Genomic DNA, 22,441 nt, shown 5'->3' on the forward strand with positions numbered 1-22,441 from the left:
CCTTTTAAAGCTATCTCAAGTTGAGATGCAATACAAAAAAATAATTTTTTGGCAAAAACCCACCGAAAAATATTAAAAGTCATCGATAAAAAAATTTCGATGGTATTTTCCCTATATATTCTGCCATAGTTATATTTGATCAACAAAGGTTTTTAGATCAAAAAGACATTTTGCTGATAATAAGGCAATTCTTAATTAAAATTTCCCCTTAAAAATACTTTTAACTTTTTAAAAAATATTTATGACAACTCCGCCAACTATTATTTTTTATTTTACAAAAAAATATTTGGAAAGTTTTTCACTGGTATATATTTTACAGATAAATATTCTATATAAAAATATTATTATTTTTTACCATTTAATATCACTTTTATTTGTCGGTGAAATGTTCTACCAATAAAAAAAAATTAAATTTTAATTGTTTTAGACATTTAAATAAATATATATATATATATATGTTTTATAATTAATAATGACAATAACAAAGACAAATTGCAGCCTAACCTTTGCTCCTTCGAATATAGATTTCTCTTTATAAAAAACTCCAATTGACAAAGTTATTTTTGCATTGGAAAATAGACTCAAAGATATTTCCATCAGTATCTATTTCATAATATGAAAAGTTTAGTATGGATGTGTGAATGCCAAGAAAATGAAGGTATAGAAAAGAAAGAAAAAAAAAAGGAATACAAACCTAAACTACTAGAGATGACATATCAGAAAAGGATCATATTATCTTTGTGGGTTGACCGAGTCAACTCACAAAACCTGCTCTGATACCATATTGAATTTATGAAAAAAAGGAAAAACTTCACTAACTTATTTTAATTTGAGTACATGAACCTCTATTTATAATATAGAAAAGTAGTAGAGTCCAATTACAATTAAACTCTTTTGTGAGACCTCCTTCCATCATAATTTTGGCTTTGTAAGATTTCTTATTATCAGAGCCATATGAGACTCTTCCATACCTGCTCTTCAACACTAAACATAAATAGAAGGTTAAAATAACAAAAATATATTTTAACTGAAACACTTATGTGAAACTTACTCCCATGAGACTCTCATAAGATTTTCTTATATTGTTTACTGATATATGAGACATCTTTTTATGAAGTCATGTAAGACTCTTCCATGCCTACTCTTCAAACTTCCCCTCAAACTGAAGTTTATAACTTCAACTTGTAAGGAAAAAGATTATTGGTCTTCAATCTTCTTTGGATGAAAAAATTCTTAAAAGATGCAAAAAAAATTCATCTTTTTTTTGTGTGGCCCTTATTTAGATACTCTTGGTCACATAAAAATTTAGCACAACATGTGGAATGGAATAAAAATACATCTTTCTTTTACTTATTCCTCTACTTTTCCCCTCAAGCTAGGGAATAAAAAGAACATAGAGACCCAACTTAGACAAAACAAATGTGGGAGAAGGAAATCACTCCTAGTCGTACGACTAGGCTAGTATAAAATATTATAGTAAAAAACAAACTCCACTATCATACCATGTTGTATTTTTAGGTTGAGCTAGAATCCATCCCAAAATGACTAGTCGCTAGGGTGGCATCGAATCGAGCCGAGCCGGAACCTACCTATGTTCGAGTTGGACTTGATTTAATTATTTCGAACTCAAGCACCAGTTAAGCCTGGTCTTGAGCCTAAAATTATAATCGAGCTCAAACCCAATAATTTTAATCGAGTTCGAGCTCAACCTACATTTAAAACTTTGCATAAAATACATGACCTCTACATAAAATTGGCCGATGATAATGACAAACAACTCAGATCCTTCATGGCGAGTGGCGACTAGCTTACCTATTTGACAAAATAAAACTTAAGTTCTTCCTGAACAGCTTCATGACAACATGTACTCAGATCTGCCAACAACGTATCAATAAATTGGTCGAAGATGGGGCTCTCCACGCAGTAGGAGCTTCCCTCGTAATATTTGGTTGAGGAGGAAGTGGGGGCAGAGACTGTTTTTGAATAACTTGTTATCACTAGTTAGAAATCCATCACTATTTCCAAAAAAAATTGAAAAAAGTTCCCAAAAGGATAATAATGGATACTGGTAAAATTGTACTACGAAGAAATTAGCACAAGCAAGGTTACATAAGAACCTGTAAAATTACATAGGTAATTGAAAAAGATCAAGATTATGAATAACAACTAATAAAAAATTTGTGCTAAGAAATAAAATAAAAATTTGAAACAAACTTCTTCCAGGTAAATAGAAGAAAAAAAAGAAAACTAGAAACAAGGAAGATTATGAATGAAAATGTATAAAATAGTACTTTTTTTTTAGAAACTGTATAAAATAATACATGTTGAGAAGAAAACGGAATTAGAAAACTACAAAAAAAGAAACAGAAAAAAACATAGTTCTGTCGGCAAAGAAAAAATAGAAGATAAAGAATAAAAAAACTTACCTCTGTTTCGTTACTTCCGTCGGCGAGGGAGAAGATCAAAGGAAGAAATTGGAGAGGAAGAAGATCGAAAGAAGCTCTTACAACAATTTTAAATGCAAAAAATGCAAAACCCAGTTGATAAAAATGCAAAGAACTTAATAGATAAAAATAAAAAAAATCAATTCGATTACCTTTGTTCGACTGTTTCGTCACTTCTGTGGGCGATGAAACAAAACATAACATATGAACATGAACACCAGCAGACAATAGATAAAGATCTTACCTCTGTTTTGGTACTTCCACTTTCAACGCTCGGAGAGGAAGAAGACCAGAGCGGAAGAAATCGGAGAAAACATTGAAGAAAAAATAAATGCAATCGATTTAAAAACCAAAACAAGTAGATTTCAGTCTGATTTTTCTCACCAACATCAGTTGATTTCCCTCCAATCTTCCCGATCCCGAAATTCCCATTTCTCTTATTCCCGAGCTCGGTGTTGCCGCTGCGCATAATCCCTCCCTCCCGCATTGCTGATTTTTGTTGGGCCCTCGTTAAGTTAATGAGCCAGCTTGCGAGCTTCTGAACCTAAGCATGGTTCACTCGAGCTCGGCTCGTTAACGTAAATGAACCTAAACTTGATCTCGAATTCGATTCGAGATCGAGATAACTCAAATCAAACCGAATCAAGCTTGAGCTACTCGAAGACCGGCTCTGTTCGATGCCGCCCCTATTTGTACCACAAGATATAGAATAAAATACTTCTTTCTTCTACGTCTTCCTCTACTTCTCCCCCTCAAACTGGGAGGTAATTGCAGTGATCCCAATTTGAACCAAATAACATAGACATAGTAATAAGCTCCTCCATCACAGTGTCCCAACTCGGGCACCGACTCACAAAGGTAGAAATGGGTGATAAGTGGGTAATGCCAGTCATTCACAAGACGATGATAAAAGACCCACGGATACATATAAAACGTCTCAATGGACTTACAACACCTATATATATATATATATATATGTTATTATATAAAGGCAAATCAACTGAAGCAACACACAAGAGGTTGGCCCAATTGAGTATGTGAGAGTCAAATGGTAGGAGAAAGGCTACCAAATAACCAATGGGTAATGGGAAAATAGGAAGATAAGATGTTGAGGCCACCATGTGCTTTATTTTTATAAAAAATTCAAATTCTGCATCAGACAAACCAATGCTGACAACAGTCAGTAAATAATGAACCCAAGGCAAACAACCGAGGAGTTCTCCTTCAAAAATAATGTCTCAATCAAATAGACACAATAGTAGTAGAAAAAATGGGCCAATGCCCAAATAACATGCATCACATGTGCAGTTGTATAGAAGCGGATAACTGGTAAATAATGAAAGTCCTTAAGGGTAATAAAGATACATGAAATAGTCTGCAGGGATTCATCAGTAAATAAGAAAGTTTCACCAAATAATATGTCAAAACCGAGTAATAATCCAACCGGAGATAGAGAATCGAGTCGAGCCGACTCAAATGTCTGACCTATATCATCGAGTCTCGTGAGGAATCGGCATAGAACTTGGGACCTAGACCCGTATACCGAGACAAAAAAACAAGTGGACCGAGTCAAGTTGACCCAGTCCGAGTTGTCCCGAGTTGACTCTATCATGAACAGAACCAGTAAGTAGCCTCAAGTTGTTGCGTTAACTGGGCCCGGTCCGGGTTGCTCAGCAAGCACTCAACCTAGCGCTCGATTTACTTAGGAAACTTGATATTCAGCAACAGATATTCTTCTTCCCCACGGTGCCGAATAGAGCAACCATCTTCTTCTCTGCAACGCTGGCTCCTGAACAGTGCAGGACAGCAAAAAAAAAAAAAATTGGTAGACTGGTGTGGTTTGGTTTCAAGTGGCATCAAAACAATCTAGCAGAGAGATCTTGAAGACAGAAACGAAAACTTTCCAAGCAAGAAATTTCAGAAATATGTTGTTAACCAACAAAGAGACAGAGACTTCCGAAAATAGGAATGAGAATCGAAAAAATCTAGAAGATGAGCAATACGACTTCCGAATAACTTTTCAATCAGGCTGACAGCAAAGAAGATACGATTCTATCTTTGAAAGGTAGCAGAGGAGACGAGGCAGAGATAACCAAGAAAAAACCATTCCATAATCTGAATAGCAGCTGCATACTAGAAATCATCAATAACTTTCTGAAAAAAAAAACATAAAAAAACAACCTCCCAATATCAATCGGTAAGATTTTCCTTAATTCAGCAATGTGACCTACTGGATACAAACACGCATCTTGCTATAAACTTTCCAGAATGATTGTTGCGTGCTAGAACTTCTCTTGAAAACCAGCAGCGTGCTGAAAACTTCCTTTCTGAATCACGAAAGAACCAATGATTAGTTTCTAAATCACTTGCTTCATCCAGCAGGAGGGGCTCTTGATTCTTATATCACTTTCTGGATTATGAAATTCTCTTAGCAAATACTATCGTATCTTGATTTCCAACAAGGCAGCAGCAAGTCTTGTTAGAATTCTGAACAACAAATATATACTCAAAGAGGCAACAATGAGCAATCTCGGACGGCAATCACGGTAGGAGATTTTTTAGAAGATCAAAGACATCAGGCAAGATTTCCAAAGTTGATTCTCAGAATAAAATTTTGTCAATATATAATATGCAATATTAAAAGCTCGATATAGAGGTAAAAACATAAAGCAAACAATTGGTATAGGGACTGAAAAGAGAAAAAAAAGGTAGATACGAACCTAAACTGTTAGAGATAATAGATCAGAAAAAGGATCACATTATCTGTCTGGGTTGATTGAGTCAATTCACTGAACCTGCTCTGATACCATGTTGAATTTATGGAAAAGAAAAATACTTCATTGACTTGTTTGTAATTAGAGTACATGAACCCTTATTTATAATAGAGGAAAGTAGTAGAGTCTAACAAATAAACTACCCTTGTCCCAATTACACCCAAACTCTAATACTTAAAGATAAGTCCAAGCTTAGTTAAATAACTTAATAAAAATAAAAGAGTAACATAACTAAAACACCTTTAAACTGAGACTCTTTTGTGAGACTTCCTTCCATAATAACTTTGGCTTTGTAAGGCTTCTTATTGTGAGAGTCATGTAAGACTCTTCAATATTTGATTTTCAACAATGTCTAAGTGTAAATTATAACCTAAAAGTCCGATTTCACATATATACTCAAGGAAATGGAGTTTAGAATGCTCTCTTACAAAAGTGATTGAGTTTACACATTTGTCTATTACACTTGAACTCTAGTCTTCATGTTGTCTTCTTCTTTGTGGGGACTTCTTCAAGAGACGTTCTTCAAATGTGCTTGAGGTCTTGAGTTTTGGCTTGAAGATTTAGATTCTGAGATGCATTTACTCTTAAAGGTAATGTATCTAAAATATTTAGGTTTTCAAGTTGTTAGATCAAATGAGTTTTGTTATCATCAAAAGCACTATGGAAGTCAACCTATCGTCAACAATCTCCCCAATTTTTATGATGAAAAAAACTAACTTAGAAAAATAAACAGTACACTTCCTTAAGGGTTGGAGTTTAAGTAAATAATACAATTTTAACGTAAGCTTCTTTGCATAGTGCATTTTAGTCCTTTTAAGACAAATCGTATGCTTCGTAATCTTGTGAGTGCCTAGGTCTTTTTTGTTAGAGTGGTTTCGTCCACTCTTGTAGGCAGTAGCTTTCCGCATCTAACAGATCGGTCTGTTGGGTTGTATTGGCTAGCCGCTGTCATTTTTATCCAACATCCCAATTTTTCTTCTCATTTTTGTCATACTCAAAAAGATAAGCAATGAAATGCACATGATATAACAAAAGGTGGTTCAAATTCCGTATTATAAAATTTTCAATGCTTCACAAAACAGTGTATACACAATATAAAAGTACATACAAATATATCATCAAAACATGTACACAAGGAGTCAAAACGATGGGTGGATCCTAGGTCAACAACTGTAGGCGGGAGTCGGCAGAGGATGGTCTCTAGGTGGAAGCTCTATCCTCTATTGTCTTTCCTTCAACTCTTCCAAAGTATATAGTATAACTACCTGGGTAGCCTTGACATCATCCACGACATCATCTAATGCTAATAGTCGATCATTGGGTGAGGAGTTGCCTTCTTCCGTTCTTCTCCTCTTTGCAAACTCAAATTGATCCATGGGAAGCTTCGGACTTAGCTCATCTCCAGACGTTGTAGGTAGGGGTGGTATCGAGCCGAGCCCGAACCTGCCTATGTTCAAGCCCAGCTTGATTTAAATATTTCGAACTCGAGCTCGAACCGAGCCTAGGCTCGAGCCTAAAATTGTAATCGAGCTCGAGCCTAATAATTTTAACCGAGTTTGAGCCAAGCTCGAGCTTCAACATTCATTTAAAACTTTTCAAAAAATACATGTCTCGAGTTTGTGCTCTAACATACATTTAAACTTTTCAAAAAATACATGGCAAATAAATTGTATATAAAATTATGCATACATTTTACATAAAATTGGGAATGACCTCTACTTAAAATTAAGCATAAGGGTGACATCGAATCCAAGAGTCCGAACCTTGTTCAAGCCGAGTTTGATTTAAATATTTTGAACTCGAGCTCGAGCCGACCCTATCCTCGAACCTAAAATTGTAATCAAACTCGAGCCTAATAATTTTGACTGAGTTTGAGCTTGAGCACTAGCCGAGTTCGCTCTTAACCTATATTTAATACTCTATATAAAATATATGTCAAATAAATTATATATAAAATTATGCATGCATTTTAAAAAAAAATGATAGGGAAAATTCAGGATTGAATTTCAATAATGGATTAAAACTCACCAATATTAATCTTTTTTACTCCAAATTTACTATGGTCTCCTTATTGACCTTGGTTGAAAATTTATATTCTAGGAAAAACTAGAAATGTTTTTCCTATGATACATATTTCCAAAAAAACCTTTAGATAAAATCCTATTACTATTAGTGACTTATTAGAAAATTAAAAGAAATATTTTAAAATTTTCTTAGGAAAGTTAAATGGACCTCTTATTGCCTCTTCTAATAAAAAATAATAATCAATCTAATATATTACTACACTTATTAATAAATTTTTAATCAAATAAAATGTCAAACAAAAAATTACAATGAAATTGCCTTATGCTAAAAGTATTATAGTATCAACTGTCAAATACCTATTGAAAAATTTTCTATACAGTTTTTTGCCCATCTTGGCAGGAAAATCTTAATTAGAAAATTATATGATTTTTTAATAAGAATTTTCAATTAGAAAAATGTTTACAAAAAACATGAGACACTAATAATCCCTATAAACTTATTTCTACTAAAATACATTTTCAATTACTTCAAGAGCCATGAGGAAGGAGAGTTTCAGGAAAAAAAAATTTCACTTTATGATCTCGCACGCGCGAAATCATCTTTGCAGGGGATTATTTATCCCATGTTCTTATGCCGACATGATGAGGAGGGAAGAAGGTTACGGCGCTGGTGAGGACCTGTCATCGGGGATGATGGCTACAACGGAGGCGACGACGGTGACGGAAGGGACGGCGACGAAAACAAAGGCAAAGGTGAGGGGAGGAAGAAATTGAACGGACGGCCATAGAGGCGGCCGAAGCAGTTGTCGATGGCAACAGAGGCGGCGACAACAGCCAATGGGAGGAACTCGGTGATGACGAGGGGAGGAAGAATCCCCCCCCCCCCCCCCCTCGCTCTCGTTTTCGTTCCCGGTCCTGATCCTGACTCACCTTATTAACGAGCCGTCGAGCCGAACTTGGATTCAATCGAGCTGGGCTCGTTAATTTAAACGAGCCAATCCCGGATCTCGAACTCGGCTTGAGATCCAGGGATACGGAATCAAACCGAGTCGGCTCGGTTCGAAGCCACCCCTAGTTGTAGGCTGAGAAGTTGAATCTTTGGGTATCTTCTCCTTTTGAATCCATTAACCTCGCCACTTGGCGAAGCCGAAATTTCCAACCTTGATTTTCATGACAGACGTCTTCTTAGTCATGCACTGACACCTCATCTGAGAGCTCGACACCACTCTGGCGGAGGATAGCAGTGATCTCTCTGGAAAAAGGAAGGTCATCAGCTCGAGAACTGGTGGTTATATCTATCATGCAGCTTGCCATAATGTAGCCATAATCGAGTGGAACTCTCTTGATGATAGCCCAAAGTCAAAAGATATCAGTAGTGGTGAGGTGAGCGAATGTGTTTTTCCTTGGATTGAGGAAATGTGTCACAATCTCCATGAAGACTCGATGTTCCATGCTCAATTATGTGATCTTTACTTCGTAGGATCTTCCACATGTTTGACCAAACGACATTTGAATGGCATCTTGGATATTCTAAACAGAATCCTTATGGACATCCATAGGCCAGCTCTCCTTTATAAATTTGGAAAATCCCATTGACGTCCTCCCAAGCCATGCATGGAGCTCACTTGTCTTGATGTTCATGTTTTTGACGTACCTTGTGAGCCTTAGGTTTCATGAGGAGAGATCTTCTACCTCAAGGTTACCGTAGAAGACTTTTACCAAGAGTGCATAAATTTCTTCTTCATTGCCCATGTAAGATCTACATATTCTTTCAAAATCAACAATCACTCATTTACAAAAGGAGAGATCCTCAACTATGCTCTTGGAAGCAAAATAATGGAAATACTTATCTCTATGAAGCCATGTTTGGAAATGTACCCTCCAATTGGGCCTTTCCTCACAAGCATCATTCTCCCTTCTTGCAGTCTTCTTCTTGGAAATGACCTTCATCCTAACCATTTTTGCTCAATTTGGTTTTTGCTAGGAGGATTCAAATTGCCTCTAGTCTAGCCATGGGTGCATAAGTTTCTTTAAAATCGATACTTTCTTCTTGGTTATATCCTTTGGCTACTAACCTAGTTTTTTTTCTAACTACTTGATTTTATTCATTTGTTTTGTTCCTAAAGACCCATTTCATTTTGATGATTTATTGATTTTTTGGTCTAGGTACGAGAGTCCAAACTTTAATTTTTTCCAATTGATTCTATTCTTTTTGAAATGTCATTATCCAAAAATCTTCATTTTCGGCTTCGAAAAAGTTTTTGGGCTCTATTTGAGAAACGAAAGCACTATTTGCCATAGTCTCATGAGTTGCTCTTCTAGTTGCAATCTTACCTTGAGGATCACCAATAATTTGTTCTAGAGGATGATTAGCCATAAACCTACTGTTCTTTGGCTCCATAGGTGATTTTTCTTGGTTATTCAAGTCATTTGGGTTCTCTTCAAGAGTTTGGTCATGAGGTTGAGATCTCGGGGATGAATCGAAAGGGTTTTCCTTTTCGTCATCAAAAATTGGAGTTGGAGTTGGAGTTGGATTTGGTGAATCAAATTCATCAAAGTCAACATGAACCGACTTGTCTACTCTCATAGATGTCATGTTATAAACTCCATAAGCATTGTTATGAGTAGAATAACCCAAGAACATTCCAATATCATATCTAGAGTCAAATTTCCCTAATATTTCCCCTGGGACTTTCACTATGAATACTTTGCATCCAAAGGTTCTAAAATAAGTAATGTTGGGAAGGGGGCTTGTGTACAACTCATATGAAGTTTTTTTGAGAAGTGGCCTTATGCTAATTCGGTTAATGATATAACATGTGGTGTTTACAACTTCGGCCTAAAACCTACGTGGCATGTTATAAGCATCAAGCATATCTCTAGCTATTTCAATTAAGGTCTGGTTTCTTCTCTCAACAACACCGTTTTATTGAGGAGTTCGTGAAACTAAGAATGTATGGTATATACCATGTTTTGTGCTATATTCCTCGAAGTGTAAATTTTCAAATTCTCCTCCATGGTCACTCCTAATTTTGACAATGTTATAGCCTTACTGTTTTTATCTTTTTCACATAACTTAGTGAAGGCTGGAAAAATATCATCTTTGTGGGCTAGGAAATATACCCATGTCAACCTTGAATAGTCATCTACCACCACTAGGGTGAAATGTTTCCCATTTAGGCTTAAGGTTCACGTAGGTTCAACTGTCAGAGTGGTTCCGTCCACTCTTGTAGTCGATAGCTTTCCGCACCTAACAGATCGATCTGTTGGGTTGTATTGGTCAGGCGATGTCTAGGCACGCCATGTCCCACGTGCGAATCCCGTGAGAGGCGGTCAAGAATGGGCGGGATGTGTGTCAGAGTGGTTTCGTCCACTCTTGTAGGCGGTAGCTTTTCGCACCCAATAGATCGGTCTGTTGGGTTGTATTGGCTAGCCGCTGACATAGTATCAAAGCTAGGCATTGCGTTCCGCGTTCAAATCCCGGCGGAAGCAGTAGGAAACGGGACGATGAGTGTGAAATCTAGGTGGTTCCGGTCCACCTGAGTTAGGTTTCATCCACCCCTGGTCCACTTGGGTTAGGTACTTGGCTTTCCGCACTTAACAGACCGGTCTTTTGGGTTGTATTGGCTAGGTGTTTGACTGGTATCAGAGTTGGGCACGGCACATCCCGCGTTCGAATACCATGAGAGACGGTCAAGAATGGGCGGGGTGGGTGTCAGAGTGGTTTCGTCCACTCTTGTAGGTGATAGTTTTCCACACCTAACAGATCGGTATATTGGGTTATATTGGCTAGGCACTATCACCAATTATATCCATGTGGATCAGTAGAAGAGGACAAGAGGTTGAAACTACATTCTTACTCATGAAAGAAATTTTTTGTTGCTTTCCAATTTGGCAAGCATCACAAGATCTTTACAAAAATTTTATCCGGTAGTCCTCTCACTAGGTTCTTTTTCACTAATTTGTTCAAAGAATATATTCCTATATGTCCTAGTCTTTTATGCTCTAACCAAGATTCATCAATTTTTGCACCCAAACAAATGGTACTAGTTGAGGGTATATTGACTATGTTAGCTACATAGGGATTCCTTTTTCTATGTACCTCTAGAACTAGTTCGTCATATTCATTCTTTACTAAGTATTTATCCTTTTCAAATGAAACTTTGTTTCCTTTATCACAGATTAACTATGTTAAGTAAATCATGCATCACCTCTTCTATGTAATATACATCAGATATGAAAGAGCTTGAGAACCAATTCCCTTTATGTACCATTCTTATTGTCTTCAAAAGTTACATTACCTTCATCTTTTGGATTGAATTCAAAAAACTTCTTCTTGTCACCAGTCATGTGCCTCGAGCAACCGTTATCCAAAATCCAAACATTTTTCGATGCCTTGGCTTGGAGACATACTTATACCATGAATGAATTGACCCTTAGAGATCCCTTTGAGGTTGGTTTCCTTTAGGATGACATTTCAGGTGCTAGGTGATTTGGGCTTCCAAACTTGTTCGCTCAAGTTCTTTTGGTTACCACAATCTTTTCAGTTGATTTGGGTACCCAAGTTTGTTTTATGCCATTTTCATTCTTTATTTTGCACATGTGGCATAGTGACCCAATTCATTGCAATAGTGGCATCTAAAGTCAGGAATGGAAGAGAGCTTCTTATTTTGCTTTGTTTTGTTCTTCCCAATTTTCCTTTTGGGTGTGGATTTGAGAGATAGAAGTTTGACTTGTTGTTCTAAGTCTAAGCTCTTTTTTTTCTCAAAAGCAACTTTATCTCATGATAGCTTATCTATCAATCCACTTTGTCTTGAGGCATTTGTTATTGACTTTCATTTGCCTCTGTTAGACGATGTGCCCAAGCCCACACGAGTATGGAGAAAACCCACTCATTCAAGAGGGATGGCATGATTATAAATAAGGTGTCATCCCATAAGATGACACAAAGGTGTAATTAGTCAAGGTGAACACGTCTACTTATGTTTTTTTCTCAAGTAAAGCTTGTAGCCCTAAGGGCATTATAGACATTTTAAAATCCTCTTAAAAACTATAAATAGAGGCCCTTGGCTTGGGGTAGAGTATCAAACTCTCTCTTCTTCACTCAATTCGTGGAAGCTCTCTCTCTTATAGCCTAAAGACTTTCCCTTTCTCTTTTCCTTTCCTACTTCTCTACCTGAGTTCCCTCTTTGGTCTCCTCTTTTCTTCTCTTATCTCTTCCTTCTCTTCTCTATCTCTTATTTTGCTCGAGGTTCTAAGCATGAGGTCCTAAATTTAACAGCCTGATTCAAGACAATTAGTTCTTCTTTGAGCTTTTCAATCTCGTGAGATTGAGCATTGTATTTTTCTTTATATTTAATTAGACTATGAATTGATGTTTCCAAAAGTAATACAAGTTCATGTTCATAGTCGAAGTCACTTACTAGTTCAGAAGTTGTAGACTCATTATCAATGTCTTCAAAAGTCATGAGTCTGACGTCGATTTCTTCTTCATCTGAGTGGCTAGACTCTTCTTCCATTATATCCCAAGCTGAGATCAATACTTTATTCTTTTTTATTCTTGGGATATTTGTTTGAGGATGGGGTTCTTTCTACTAACTTAGGACATTTGTCCTTTCTATGTCCTAATTTACCACACTCAAAACAAACATCAATTTTCTTATGAAATTTGTCATTTTGAGTTCTAATCTGGCCTTTTCTAAAGTTTCTCTTCTTCATGTAGATTCTTTGAAGATGTCCAGTGATGAAACTTACTTCATATGAGTTTTCTTCACTAGAATTACTCTCCGCACATGTCTTGGCCTTAAGAACAATGTTCTTCTTCCTAGGATGCTCTTCCTCTACACTTTTTGGTTCCATCTCATATGTGAGAAGGATTTTTAATACCTCTTCCGAGCTTATAGTTCTAAAGTTTGCATTCCTCATGTCCCATGACCTTGGAAGTGCCTTGAGAAGCTTATCATTTTGCCTATATAAGGAAATCTCTTATCCTAAGATATTCAACTCATTTATTATATAAGTGAACTTTGAGTTGATTTCAGCAATTGACTCACCCAGTTTCATTTTGAATTCATCATATCGGGATATCAATAAACTAACTCTAGAGTCTTTAACTCTAGTGGTTCCTTCATGTGTGACCTCAAGTTTTTCCCAAATTTCTTTAGTGATCTTACTTGTGGAAACCCTGTTGAACTTATTTTTTCCTAAGGCACATAACAAGAGGTTTATGGCATTGGAGTTTGTTTTGAACTGCTCTTGTCTTTCCTAATCAACTCACTAAATTCTTTTGCAACTGGAAACCCATTTTCAAGATTTTGAGGCTCAAAAGGGTCATTCTTTGTTACATGTCATATATCCCAATCGATGGACTTAGGGAAGAATTCTATTCTTACCTTCCAACATCCATAGTTTGTTCTATTGAACAAAAGTAGATGAGTGGCAGATTGTCCTTCAGAAATGAGTAATTTGTCTTGTCATGTCAATTATCATTTTCCAAATCAAGGGGATTTTGAATTCAATTAAGTTCTTGGCCTGCTCTGATACCAATCGTTGGCCTTGGTGATTTCTCAAAAGAGTGAATTGAGATATTCAAATTAAAAACGAGTTATGTGTGTGATTAAAAATTCATGCATAAAAGTAATTTAATATAAAGTATAATATGCACACACCACAAGGGCAAATAGATTCATTTGTTATTAATGTTCCCCTAGTGGTAGTCATTACCCAAAAACCCATGTTTTAAAATTTTCCACTATATGCTCTAACAGCTAGAAAAATACAAAAGAGATTTCGGATCTCTATGGCTACATGTAGCTCAATACACTATTTATACAACACTAATCTCCCCAAAAAAATGGATGCTAGATTATAGGTCTAGATAGGCCTTTTTATCTAGATTAACAGGTTTTAGATGAACTTTTCACTACTACACAAAAAGAAAAAAAAAAAGTTACACCCTTACTTAGAGAGAGGTTTCTCCTAGAGAGATTCAAGTTGCCTCATCCTTTTTAGCATATTGTAAAATGATCAAGGAACTTGAACTATATGAATGCAAGAGAATAGGGATTTTAAAGTATGTGGCTCTCTCTCTTTATCTCTAAAGCACATTTGATGGAAAATTGCAAGATAAATAGTAATGGCTTAAAGATTTGTCAATAAATGCTCATTCACTTTTTTACTCACAGTTTGGTGGGGTATCTATAGCTTCTCCAACTCTAACTAATCGTTATTTGCTCGTTTGCACAAATCATTACATTGATTAATCGATCATTGTAAAGCTATTGATCAATCAATCGATCATAATAGCTACTTTTCTGTTAGAAAGTGCCTTATTGGTCGATGGATTTATCAATCAATATGTTACCATTGGTCCAGAAAATTTAAGTTGATCAATCATTATCAAAGGATGATAGATCAATCGAGATTCCCTCTGGTTGTGCAATACAAGTATGATCGATTGATGTATTTTTCTATGATCGATCTTGTTTTAAATCCCCTATTGGCAAGGTTCTAGTTGATTGATCAATCAAGTGGGATGATCGATCATTCCATGAGAAATTAGCTTGCCTGGGTAGAGATAATCAATCAATCTGGTGGGATTATTGATCATGTGTTAAAGCATGAAATGGTCATGTCTTGGATCATTGATCAGTCTATCATAGCTAATCAATCATGCTTTATATTTTTAGATTACACAATTTTGGATGATCGATCATTACCAGTAGTTGATTGACCATTCCGGTACCAGTTCAAAAGTGTAGATTTTTAAAGCATGAGATTTTTTTTCTCTAAGTGCTCTAGCATGTTCTAAATGATGTTTATGATAATTCTAAACATGTTTAAGTGCAAATTATACATAAAACACCGATTTCACATATGTATTTAAAAAAAGGGAGTTTAGAATATTTTCTTACAAAAGTGACTAAGTTTAGACATTTATCTATTACACTTGAACTCTAGTCTTCTCGTTGCCTTATTCCTTGTAGGTACTTCTTTAAGAGACATTCTTCAAATGTGCTTGAGGTCTAGAGTTTTGGCTTGAAGTTTTAGACTTTGATATACATTTACTCTAGAAAGTAACATATCTGAAATACTTAGATTTTCAAGTTGGTAAATCAATTAAGTTTTTTTATCATCAAAAGCAATATGGGAGTCAAGCTATGGTCAACATTCATCTTATCTTCTATAGAACCAAACATTTGGACCATCTACAATAATTCCATCCACTTTCTGAAAATATGGGTTTATGCTCTTCAAATCAAAGATGCATATGACCCAAACATCAATTAATTTCCTAGGAATAGACAAAGGAGCATATACACCCCAACCTCATATATCCAAGTCTCTCCAAGAGTTTCCAAATGTGCCCCTCAATAAAACAATGTCAGGAATTTATGAGGCTCTTGAACTACATGGCACCTTTCATCCCACATCTAGCATCCCATACAGTTCCAATGTACGATCCACTAAAGAACCCCTCAGATTGATCATATGTGCATACAAAAATAGTATAAAATCTCAAAAAAAGTCTCAACATCACTCCCCTCAATCGAACTACCAAAAAATGGAAAAAAGGACATTGTAGATATCATGCGACCGAGAGAAGTAAATGGCAGAAAGAACTTTTTGAGGCTATGGAAGCAAATCATGCAACATTCAAAAAAATACTCACAATGAAAAGAGGAATTGGAATTTTAAAGCTACACTTAATTGGCCACAAATTCTAGTGGAAATGGACATGACATCATTTGCCAAAATGCTACATTTCAAAAATAAGATGTCGCCAAACCCGCAACTACTGAGATGGGCAAATTGGTTCTCTCAATTGGAATTTAAGTCAAACACATCAAAACCCAATATTTGGTCAACTGCTTGAACACATGGCTTAGAAACTCTTCATCAATTTCAAAGGCAAAGCACAACAACTTGACAAAAGTCTTAAAGTGGCTCTACCTTCTATCTGAATGGAAAAACATAATCTAGCCGAAGAAAGGAAAATATTTGTTAATCACATTCCACATGCCACTAGATTACATTCCTAATTAACGAATGCCACCTCAAGGGCTGATAAGAAAACAACTTTATTTTCATGATCCTATGGCAACAGTTTAGTGGTATGATATTCCTATCCACACATGATGGTATCCAGCATTAAACAACGAGTTCCTAGAAAACATGCATACTTTGAGCAACTTAGTTATCAACTTTGTACCAGGAAATCTATGGAGATGATATACATAGCAATACCAATTTGAAAGCTCCTCAAGTTCAACAATGCATAGATTCATAATTTTCACATGATGGATAAAATTGGGCAACTTCAAAGCATAACATAGGCATTTTCAAGATGAACCAAGATACTGCTCCCTCACTACAATAATTTCTTATTAGAAGCATCAATCTTCAAAGTAAGTTCTTTTATTTAGTAGTATCTTCTTCTGTAAGAGAATTATTTTACTCTCCTTGGAGAAAGTGTTGTAAGTTTCCTTCATTTTAATAAGAAGATATAAGTGTTCTTACAAGTTCTTCTTGTTCTTCCTTGCAATGGCTCAGTGTCGCTTCTCAATTAGTAGTATTCATTCTTTAGCATGACCCATATATTCTAAATTACTATATCAAAAAGCATATACATATGGAAAACAAATAAGTATTGAAATTTGGTTTGAGATCTTCTCTCATTCTTTGAATTAGATTTGTTATGCATATCTCCACCCATAGTAATAATGAAACAGAGATTGTATATAACCCTAACACTTGCAACTTCACCATTTTCTTCACCAAACTCATACATTGTTTATCCGTCTAATGGAACATAAAACACACAGAATCCTATCACTAAGAACATATATCCAAAAAAAATTAATAATTTATTAAGAATACAAAAATGTATTAAAATAATTAAGGGATTAATTTCATAAGAGATAGCATAACAAGGTAAACATGAACATCTTAAAAATACCCAGTTGAGGCAGAAAATGTAAATAAAAAAAAACAACTCAAATTTGAGATATACCGCAAAAAATTGAAAGATTCAAATGGAGCAAAATGCACTAATGTACAAATGGTACATATAGATGTTCTCCAAAAAAGCCAAGAGACGAGCATCAGAGTCGCTCCAATCAATGGGTGTGAATTTGTCAAAAGAATTGGGAGTTGAGGATGGCATCTGCTAGAGAAGGTTGAATGAACGTTAGCTTCTCTCTACATAAAATTCATGGATTCTTCGTCAAATTATTATTGATTTGAACCCAAAATAAAAGAAAACGGATAGGTTAGTTCAATAAATAGCTATGTAATCTCAATTTTCAATACAAAAATCTATCCTTCTAAAAATTATTTCAGGATTTTATAAGGTACCCTAAACTAACACCCTTAAAATTATTGTAACAAGTGAGAATCCGTAGCAGCCTTTATCATGGGGTTTTGTCATCACCAAAGCCATGCGGTATAAAACTTGTCCTCCCTTTGAGTCAGCTCCATTGGTCTCCTCGACTCGTATCGTTTATTAATTACCTTTCCAGATAGCCTTGGTTAAATCATCTTTAACACCCATGCCAGACTTCTAATTTTTGCTGGTTCCCCAATCTTTATGTGATCATCATGAATTCATATCCCCTTCTTTGTGCGACACAGCACCTCGTATCCCTTGGTGAAAATTAAACCAATTTAGGCTACATTATAAGTCACCAAACTCTCAGACCTCCTTTTCCTTTTTGTCGAGATAACCAACAGAAATTAAGCGTTGCAACCTGTTAAGGGGAGTAGCAAGGAAGAAAAGGCTCTTTTACGTTCTCAGTCCAACCAAATGACGAAGGGAAGGTGTTTCATTAGAGTGCTGCTTCGTCTTCCCCGCCAGAAAATAGGACCGGCCCACCCACTGAAACAACACAGCATGCAGTCAAGAGTCAATCTCCAAATAGAAATTGTCAAGAATGGAACTGAACAAATGAACATCTCTCTATTCTAAATCATAAACAGCAGTAATATCCTTTTGATTAAATTGGTATTGAAATATCTGCTATTAGTAACCTCCAAATTGCTCGAGTCTTTTGCATGGTCAAAGTACCCACCAAAAGGTGATCCTACCCAAGTCAAGAAATCAAATAAATAGATGAGTATCCATATAGTACACAGCAAGCTCGTTGTGTAATGTTTCATCTTGCAGTGTCAAAGTGAAGATCTTTTATTTGTTCGAGACCGTTCAGTAAGGCCAACTGAATAAACCCCACATAAGATCATTCAACTACAAGTTCGGAACAACACATGTACTTCATGTGCAACGGGACTAGCTTCTTATTTCCATTTCAAATATTTATGGTATCTAGTAGGTAAACTAGACTTAATTAGTCACCTAAGAAGAGAGTCATTATGATATATCCTTCCTGGACTTCATCCATGGTTGGCAGCTCAATGGCCATTCACAGACTACTTTTACTGTGTTGCCGATCCACTTACCCACGGGCTCTTACACATCATTCTACAAACAGCAAACCTTCCACTAACCAATGAAAAAAAAACTGTATTTGTAGGATCGAACCAGTGCAATAAAGCTCAATCACACTCTGGCAGGAACATTGGAATTTCTTGCAGGCGCACTGAATATGTTCACAAATCTGCACAAGTGGTCCCCAAATGCTACAATCTGAAGGTAAACATCAGCAACTTCCATGCTTTCCAGAGTCGGATATGCTTCCTGCAATCACCACAATTATTTGAATCTGAGGTAACTGTGCCCCAAAGAAGAATCAATCCACTTCATATCTCCAGTAATGATGAAGAAGGATCACTCCCATCACATGCAAAAAAACATTCGGTTAAACTGACCGTGTTCACCAGAGGACCACTTTCCCAAAACCCAAGACAGTGCCACATTATGTATCTTCCAATTATCAATCTTCTCAAGGATTTACAATTCTTTCAAGAAAACTACAGTTCCTTTCCCAATCTTTGCCCATATTCAAATAACAAAAGCTACTCTGGATAGAAATTAAGCATGCTATAAAGCCTGCCAAGTCAACTCAAGATGCAAAAAATGAAATAACTGTGTCAACCACTGTAAGCACCAAGCAGCATGGTTGCTTCCTTCAGAGATGAAATTGTTATTTTTGGTATTGTTCATGTCCACAAAATCCCAATGGTCACAAAGGATAAGCAACCTAAAGTCAATAACAAGCCCCAAATATAACCATGAATGGACAATTACCAGTAATAAACTCTTATTTAATGCATTCAAAAAAGTAGAAGCAAAACTCAAGCTAACAGATTGGATGGAACATAGCATACCAATGTCCCAATCCCTCAAAAGCCAAACACAAAGACTTGGCATAGCATTGATACACTTTCCATACACAAAATTCCCCTAGCTCCCAAAATTGATGACAAATGGACAAGTTGACAAGTAGATGAAGAGAGCATAATAAACAGATAATTAGCAGAGATTTAAAGAATCCTGATCACAGTAATTTCCATCAGCACAAGCATTGCAATCAAGAGAAACTTCTATATGAAATGAAAATGGGCTGCAAACATCAACAAAAAGGGGACATAAAGAGAAAACAGAAAAGCAGGACTTCTCTGTAGCTAGTTTATTTCAAGATTACCTAATGATGTAGAACAGACAAGGACAATGCCCACGGAGATGCTTCAATAAGTTCAATTCGCACATAAAAGACTAGTAAGTGGCAGATTGTGCACTTCTGATTTATATCTGCTTAATTTTTTCATTAAACAGGATTTCTAGCATATCTAATAAAGGATTTTGGACTTTTGATGGCTGAAAAAGGCCTGACTCTTTTGTATATGTCATACAAGCATATAAAACTTGCAGACAATGTCTGGAGACACCTCCTGGAAATAACAGCAGAATGAAGTTTAAAAATAAACCAGTAGCTGGGCTGCAATTCCACAACAACATGCACTAGAATCAGAAATGATGATCACACTTAGTTTGATTGGGCATTCATTCGCAAAAAAAATCAAAGAGTACAGATCATGAGAAAAACTATACATGAACTTGGTTTTGTTTTTCGTTTTTTTCTCATAGGAACTACTTACAACAAATCACAGGATTTCACAAAACTGCCAATTCAGGTCAATCGCAACAAATATAGAAAATGTGAGATTTGTTTCAAAAACATAGTTTTATGTTGTACAGCTGAACTGCAGCAGTTGTCAACTTCCTTCATCGGACGCTACTGATACTATCCTCCAGCTCTCTCCTTCCAAACCTCCTTCCATCTGACTCAGCCTCTTTTGCCCTTGCAGAGAAGTAGAAAACCAACCAAACGACCATGAAGTATACTTCAGCCACAGACTGGAAAAACATGGCAAACAAATTCCCACCAACCTGAGAGAGACCCATCCTCACCAAAGACCCACAAAAGATTGATTCGAACCATTTGATTCGGATAGCATGCTTGACCATTATTGAGATCAAGTAACACCCTTCCCTGAGAATGTCCTGCCCGCCCCTCCGTATATCCATAATCGCAACCCAACAATTAACCGCAAAGACCAAAGAAATAAACATATCTGATATTACCCAAGTGAACAGAAACCCCGAGATATCCGTGTTAAAACCCGAAGGACCGGTCCAAGGGGAAGAAGATGCTACAGAGAAAGGCATCAATTTTAATCGAACGAACAGTTTGAATAATGAGTGCTGATCATGGATATCGGAGAAGAACCAAATGCCAAGAAACTGAGTCAAGGCGTCACGCACAGCCCATCGCAGTAGAACGAAACCCAAAAGCCTACGAAGACCAAGACGGCAGCCGTCACGAATGGTGATGATTGCTGAAGGATACCTTTGCAAGATGGAATTAACTACTGCCAAGAACACAGTTCCATAGACAAAGCAGTAGGTGAAGAAAAACCCTAGAATTATCCCGCCGTATGCGGCAGTGAGGAGACTCACTAAATAGAGAAGCGTGGCAGATTCGTGTCGATCAAGGTTGAAGCCACGGCCAAATAATCGCAAGTCCAAGCGCCGATCTTCATCGTCTGGATTGTTGCTTTCACCAACATCATCGTCGGCAAAGAAAACAAATCCAGGCCCGCCGATTTCCAAAACCCTAAATCCGTCTACCTTTCCCGGTGGCATGAAAGGGGCGAACCTAATGAAACTGCCGTTGGACCTGTACTTGCCTTGATGAGAGAAAGCAAAGAGGCTTCGGTCGTCATCGATGTCATCGGAAAAGAAATCATCGTCCAATGTTCCAACACGGCTCAGATGAAGAAAGGGTCTTCGTCTCCGGTGGTGGCGATTATGGTTCCATGCAGCGGTGGATCTGACGGATTCCGGCAAGTTGGAGGCCTTTGTGGCGAGAAGCTGACGCGGGGGATCGGCGGAGAGGCGTGATATGAGAGCTTGCACGGAGGGATCTCTCTCGATAAAGGAAGTGAGGAAAAGGGTTCCGCCATCGACAGCGTTACGGAAAGAGAAAAGGAGGAGAGCAAGAAAGAGGAAGATATGGAGGTTCGAAAGGAAGGAGACGGAGGATTGCCTGATAATCTGCCTTGTTGTGCGTAGGTTAAGAGCGGCCGGAGGGGGTTCCATGGGGGGCGAACCGAGAATTTGGAAGCTCGTCTGTGAAATTTCTGCGACTGTAAGTCTGCAATGATGAGGATCTTTGCTTTCGCAAGAACTCCGGTGAGGATGAGGGACAGATACCTTTTAGCGAGTAACTCTTTGGCCTCTTTCCCTTTGGCTCGGGCGTTGAACTGGCTCTGAACTCAAAACTGTTAAGAGTAATTCTGTGGAAAGTGGAGGGCGTTTACTCAATGACTGTTTTTGTCCAACCAGAGTATAGTGAGAGGTTTGTATCAGACCTTTTAACTTCCATCACCATTTTATATTTTAACCGATGGAGCATCGTCGGGACTCAAAACGCCCACGGCCGCCTGCCTTGACCATTCCCCCTCCGACGCCGGGGGCGATCCAAGTATCCAACAAGGCGAAACACAAATTACCGCCCACCAAATCGAGTAAAAGCGGTAACCTTGTAGAGAAGCAATCCCTGGAATCGGGTCATGGCTTTTATTTTGACACAAATGACAGAGGAGAAAAGTCAGCTGAAAGGAAATTTTTGTTGACGGGACGCACCATATATTATATAATGCATAATGTCTGCTACGTTTCAGATTTTGAACAATTCGATATAAATACCCAAAATGCTATGCCACTCAATCATTCTTTTCG

General features: G+C 37.0%; 1 protein-coding gene across 1 annotated transcript; it reads right to left on the reverse strand.

The window, feature by feature from the left end:
- Positions 1-20,159: 20,159 nt before the first annotated feature.
- LOC137950539 (uncharacterized) lies at positions 20,160-22,207 on the reverse strand. The gene has a single exon (XM_068797072.1). It carries the CDS (start codon positions 21,797-21,799, stop codon positions 20,423-20,425), a length of 1,377 nt encoding a protein of 458 aa, XP_068653173.1. The 5' UTR covers positions 21,800-22,207; the 3' UTR covers positions 20,160-20,422.
- Positions 22,208-22,441: the final 234 nt, after the last annotated feature.

Source organism: Aristolochia californica, unplaced genomic scaffold (genome assembly GCF_029961685.1).
Source record: "Aristolochia californica isolate CCGP_79_NKW_82.1479 unplaced genomic scaffold, dmAriCali1.0.hap1 SCAF_1, whole genome shotgun sequence".
Lineage (NCBI taxonomy): Eukaryota > Viridiplantae > Streptophyta > Magnoliopsida > Piperales > Aristolochiaceae > Aristolochia > Aristolochia californica.

Coding starts and splice junctions, on each gene's coding strand:
- LOC137950539 (XM_068797072.1), bottom strand. CDS start 21,799: ATGGAACCCCCTCCGGCCGCTCTTAACCTACGCACAACAAGGCAGATT.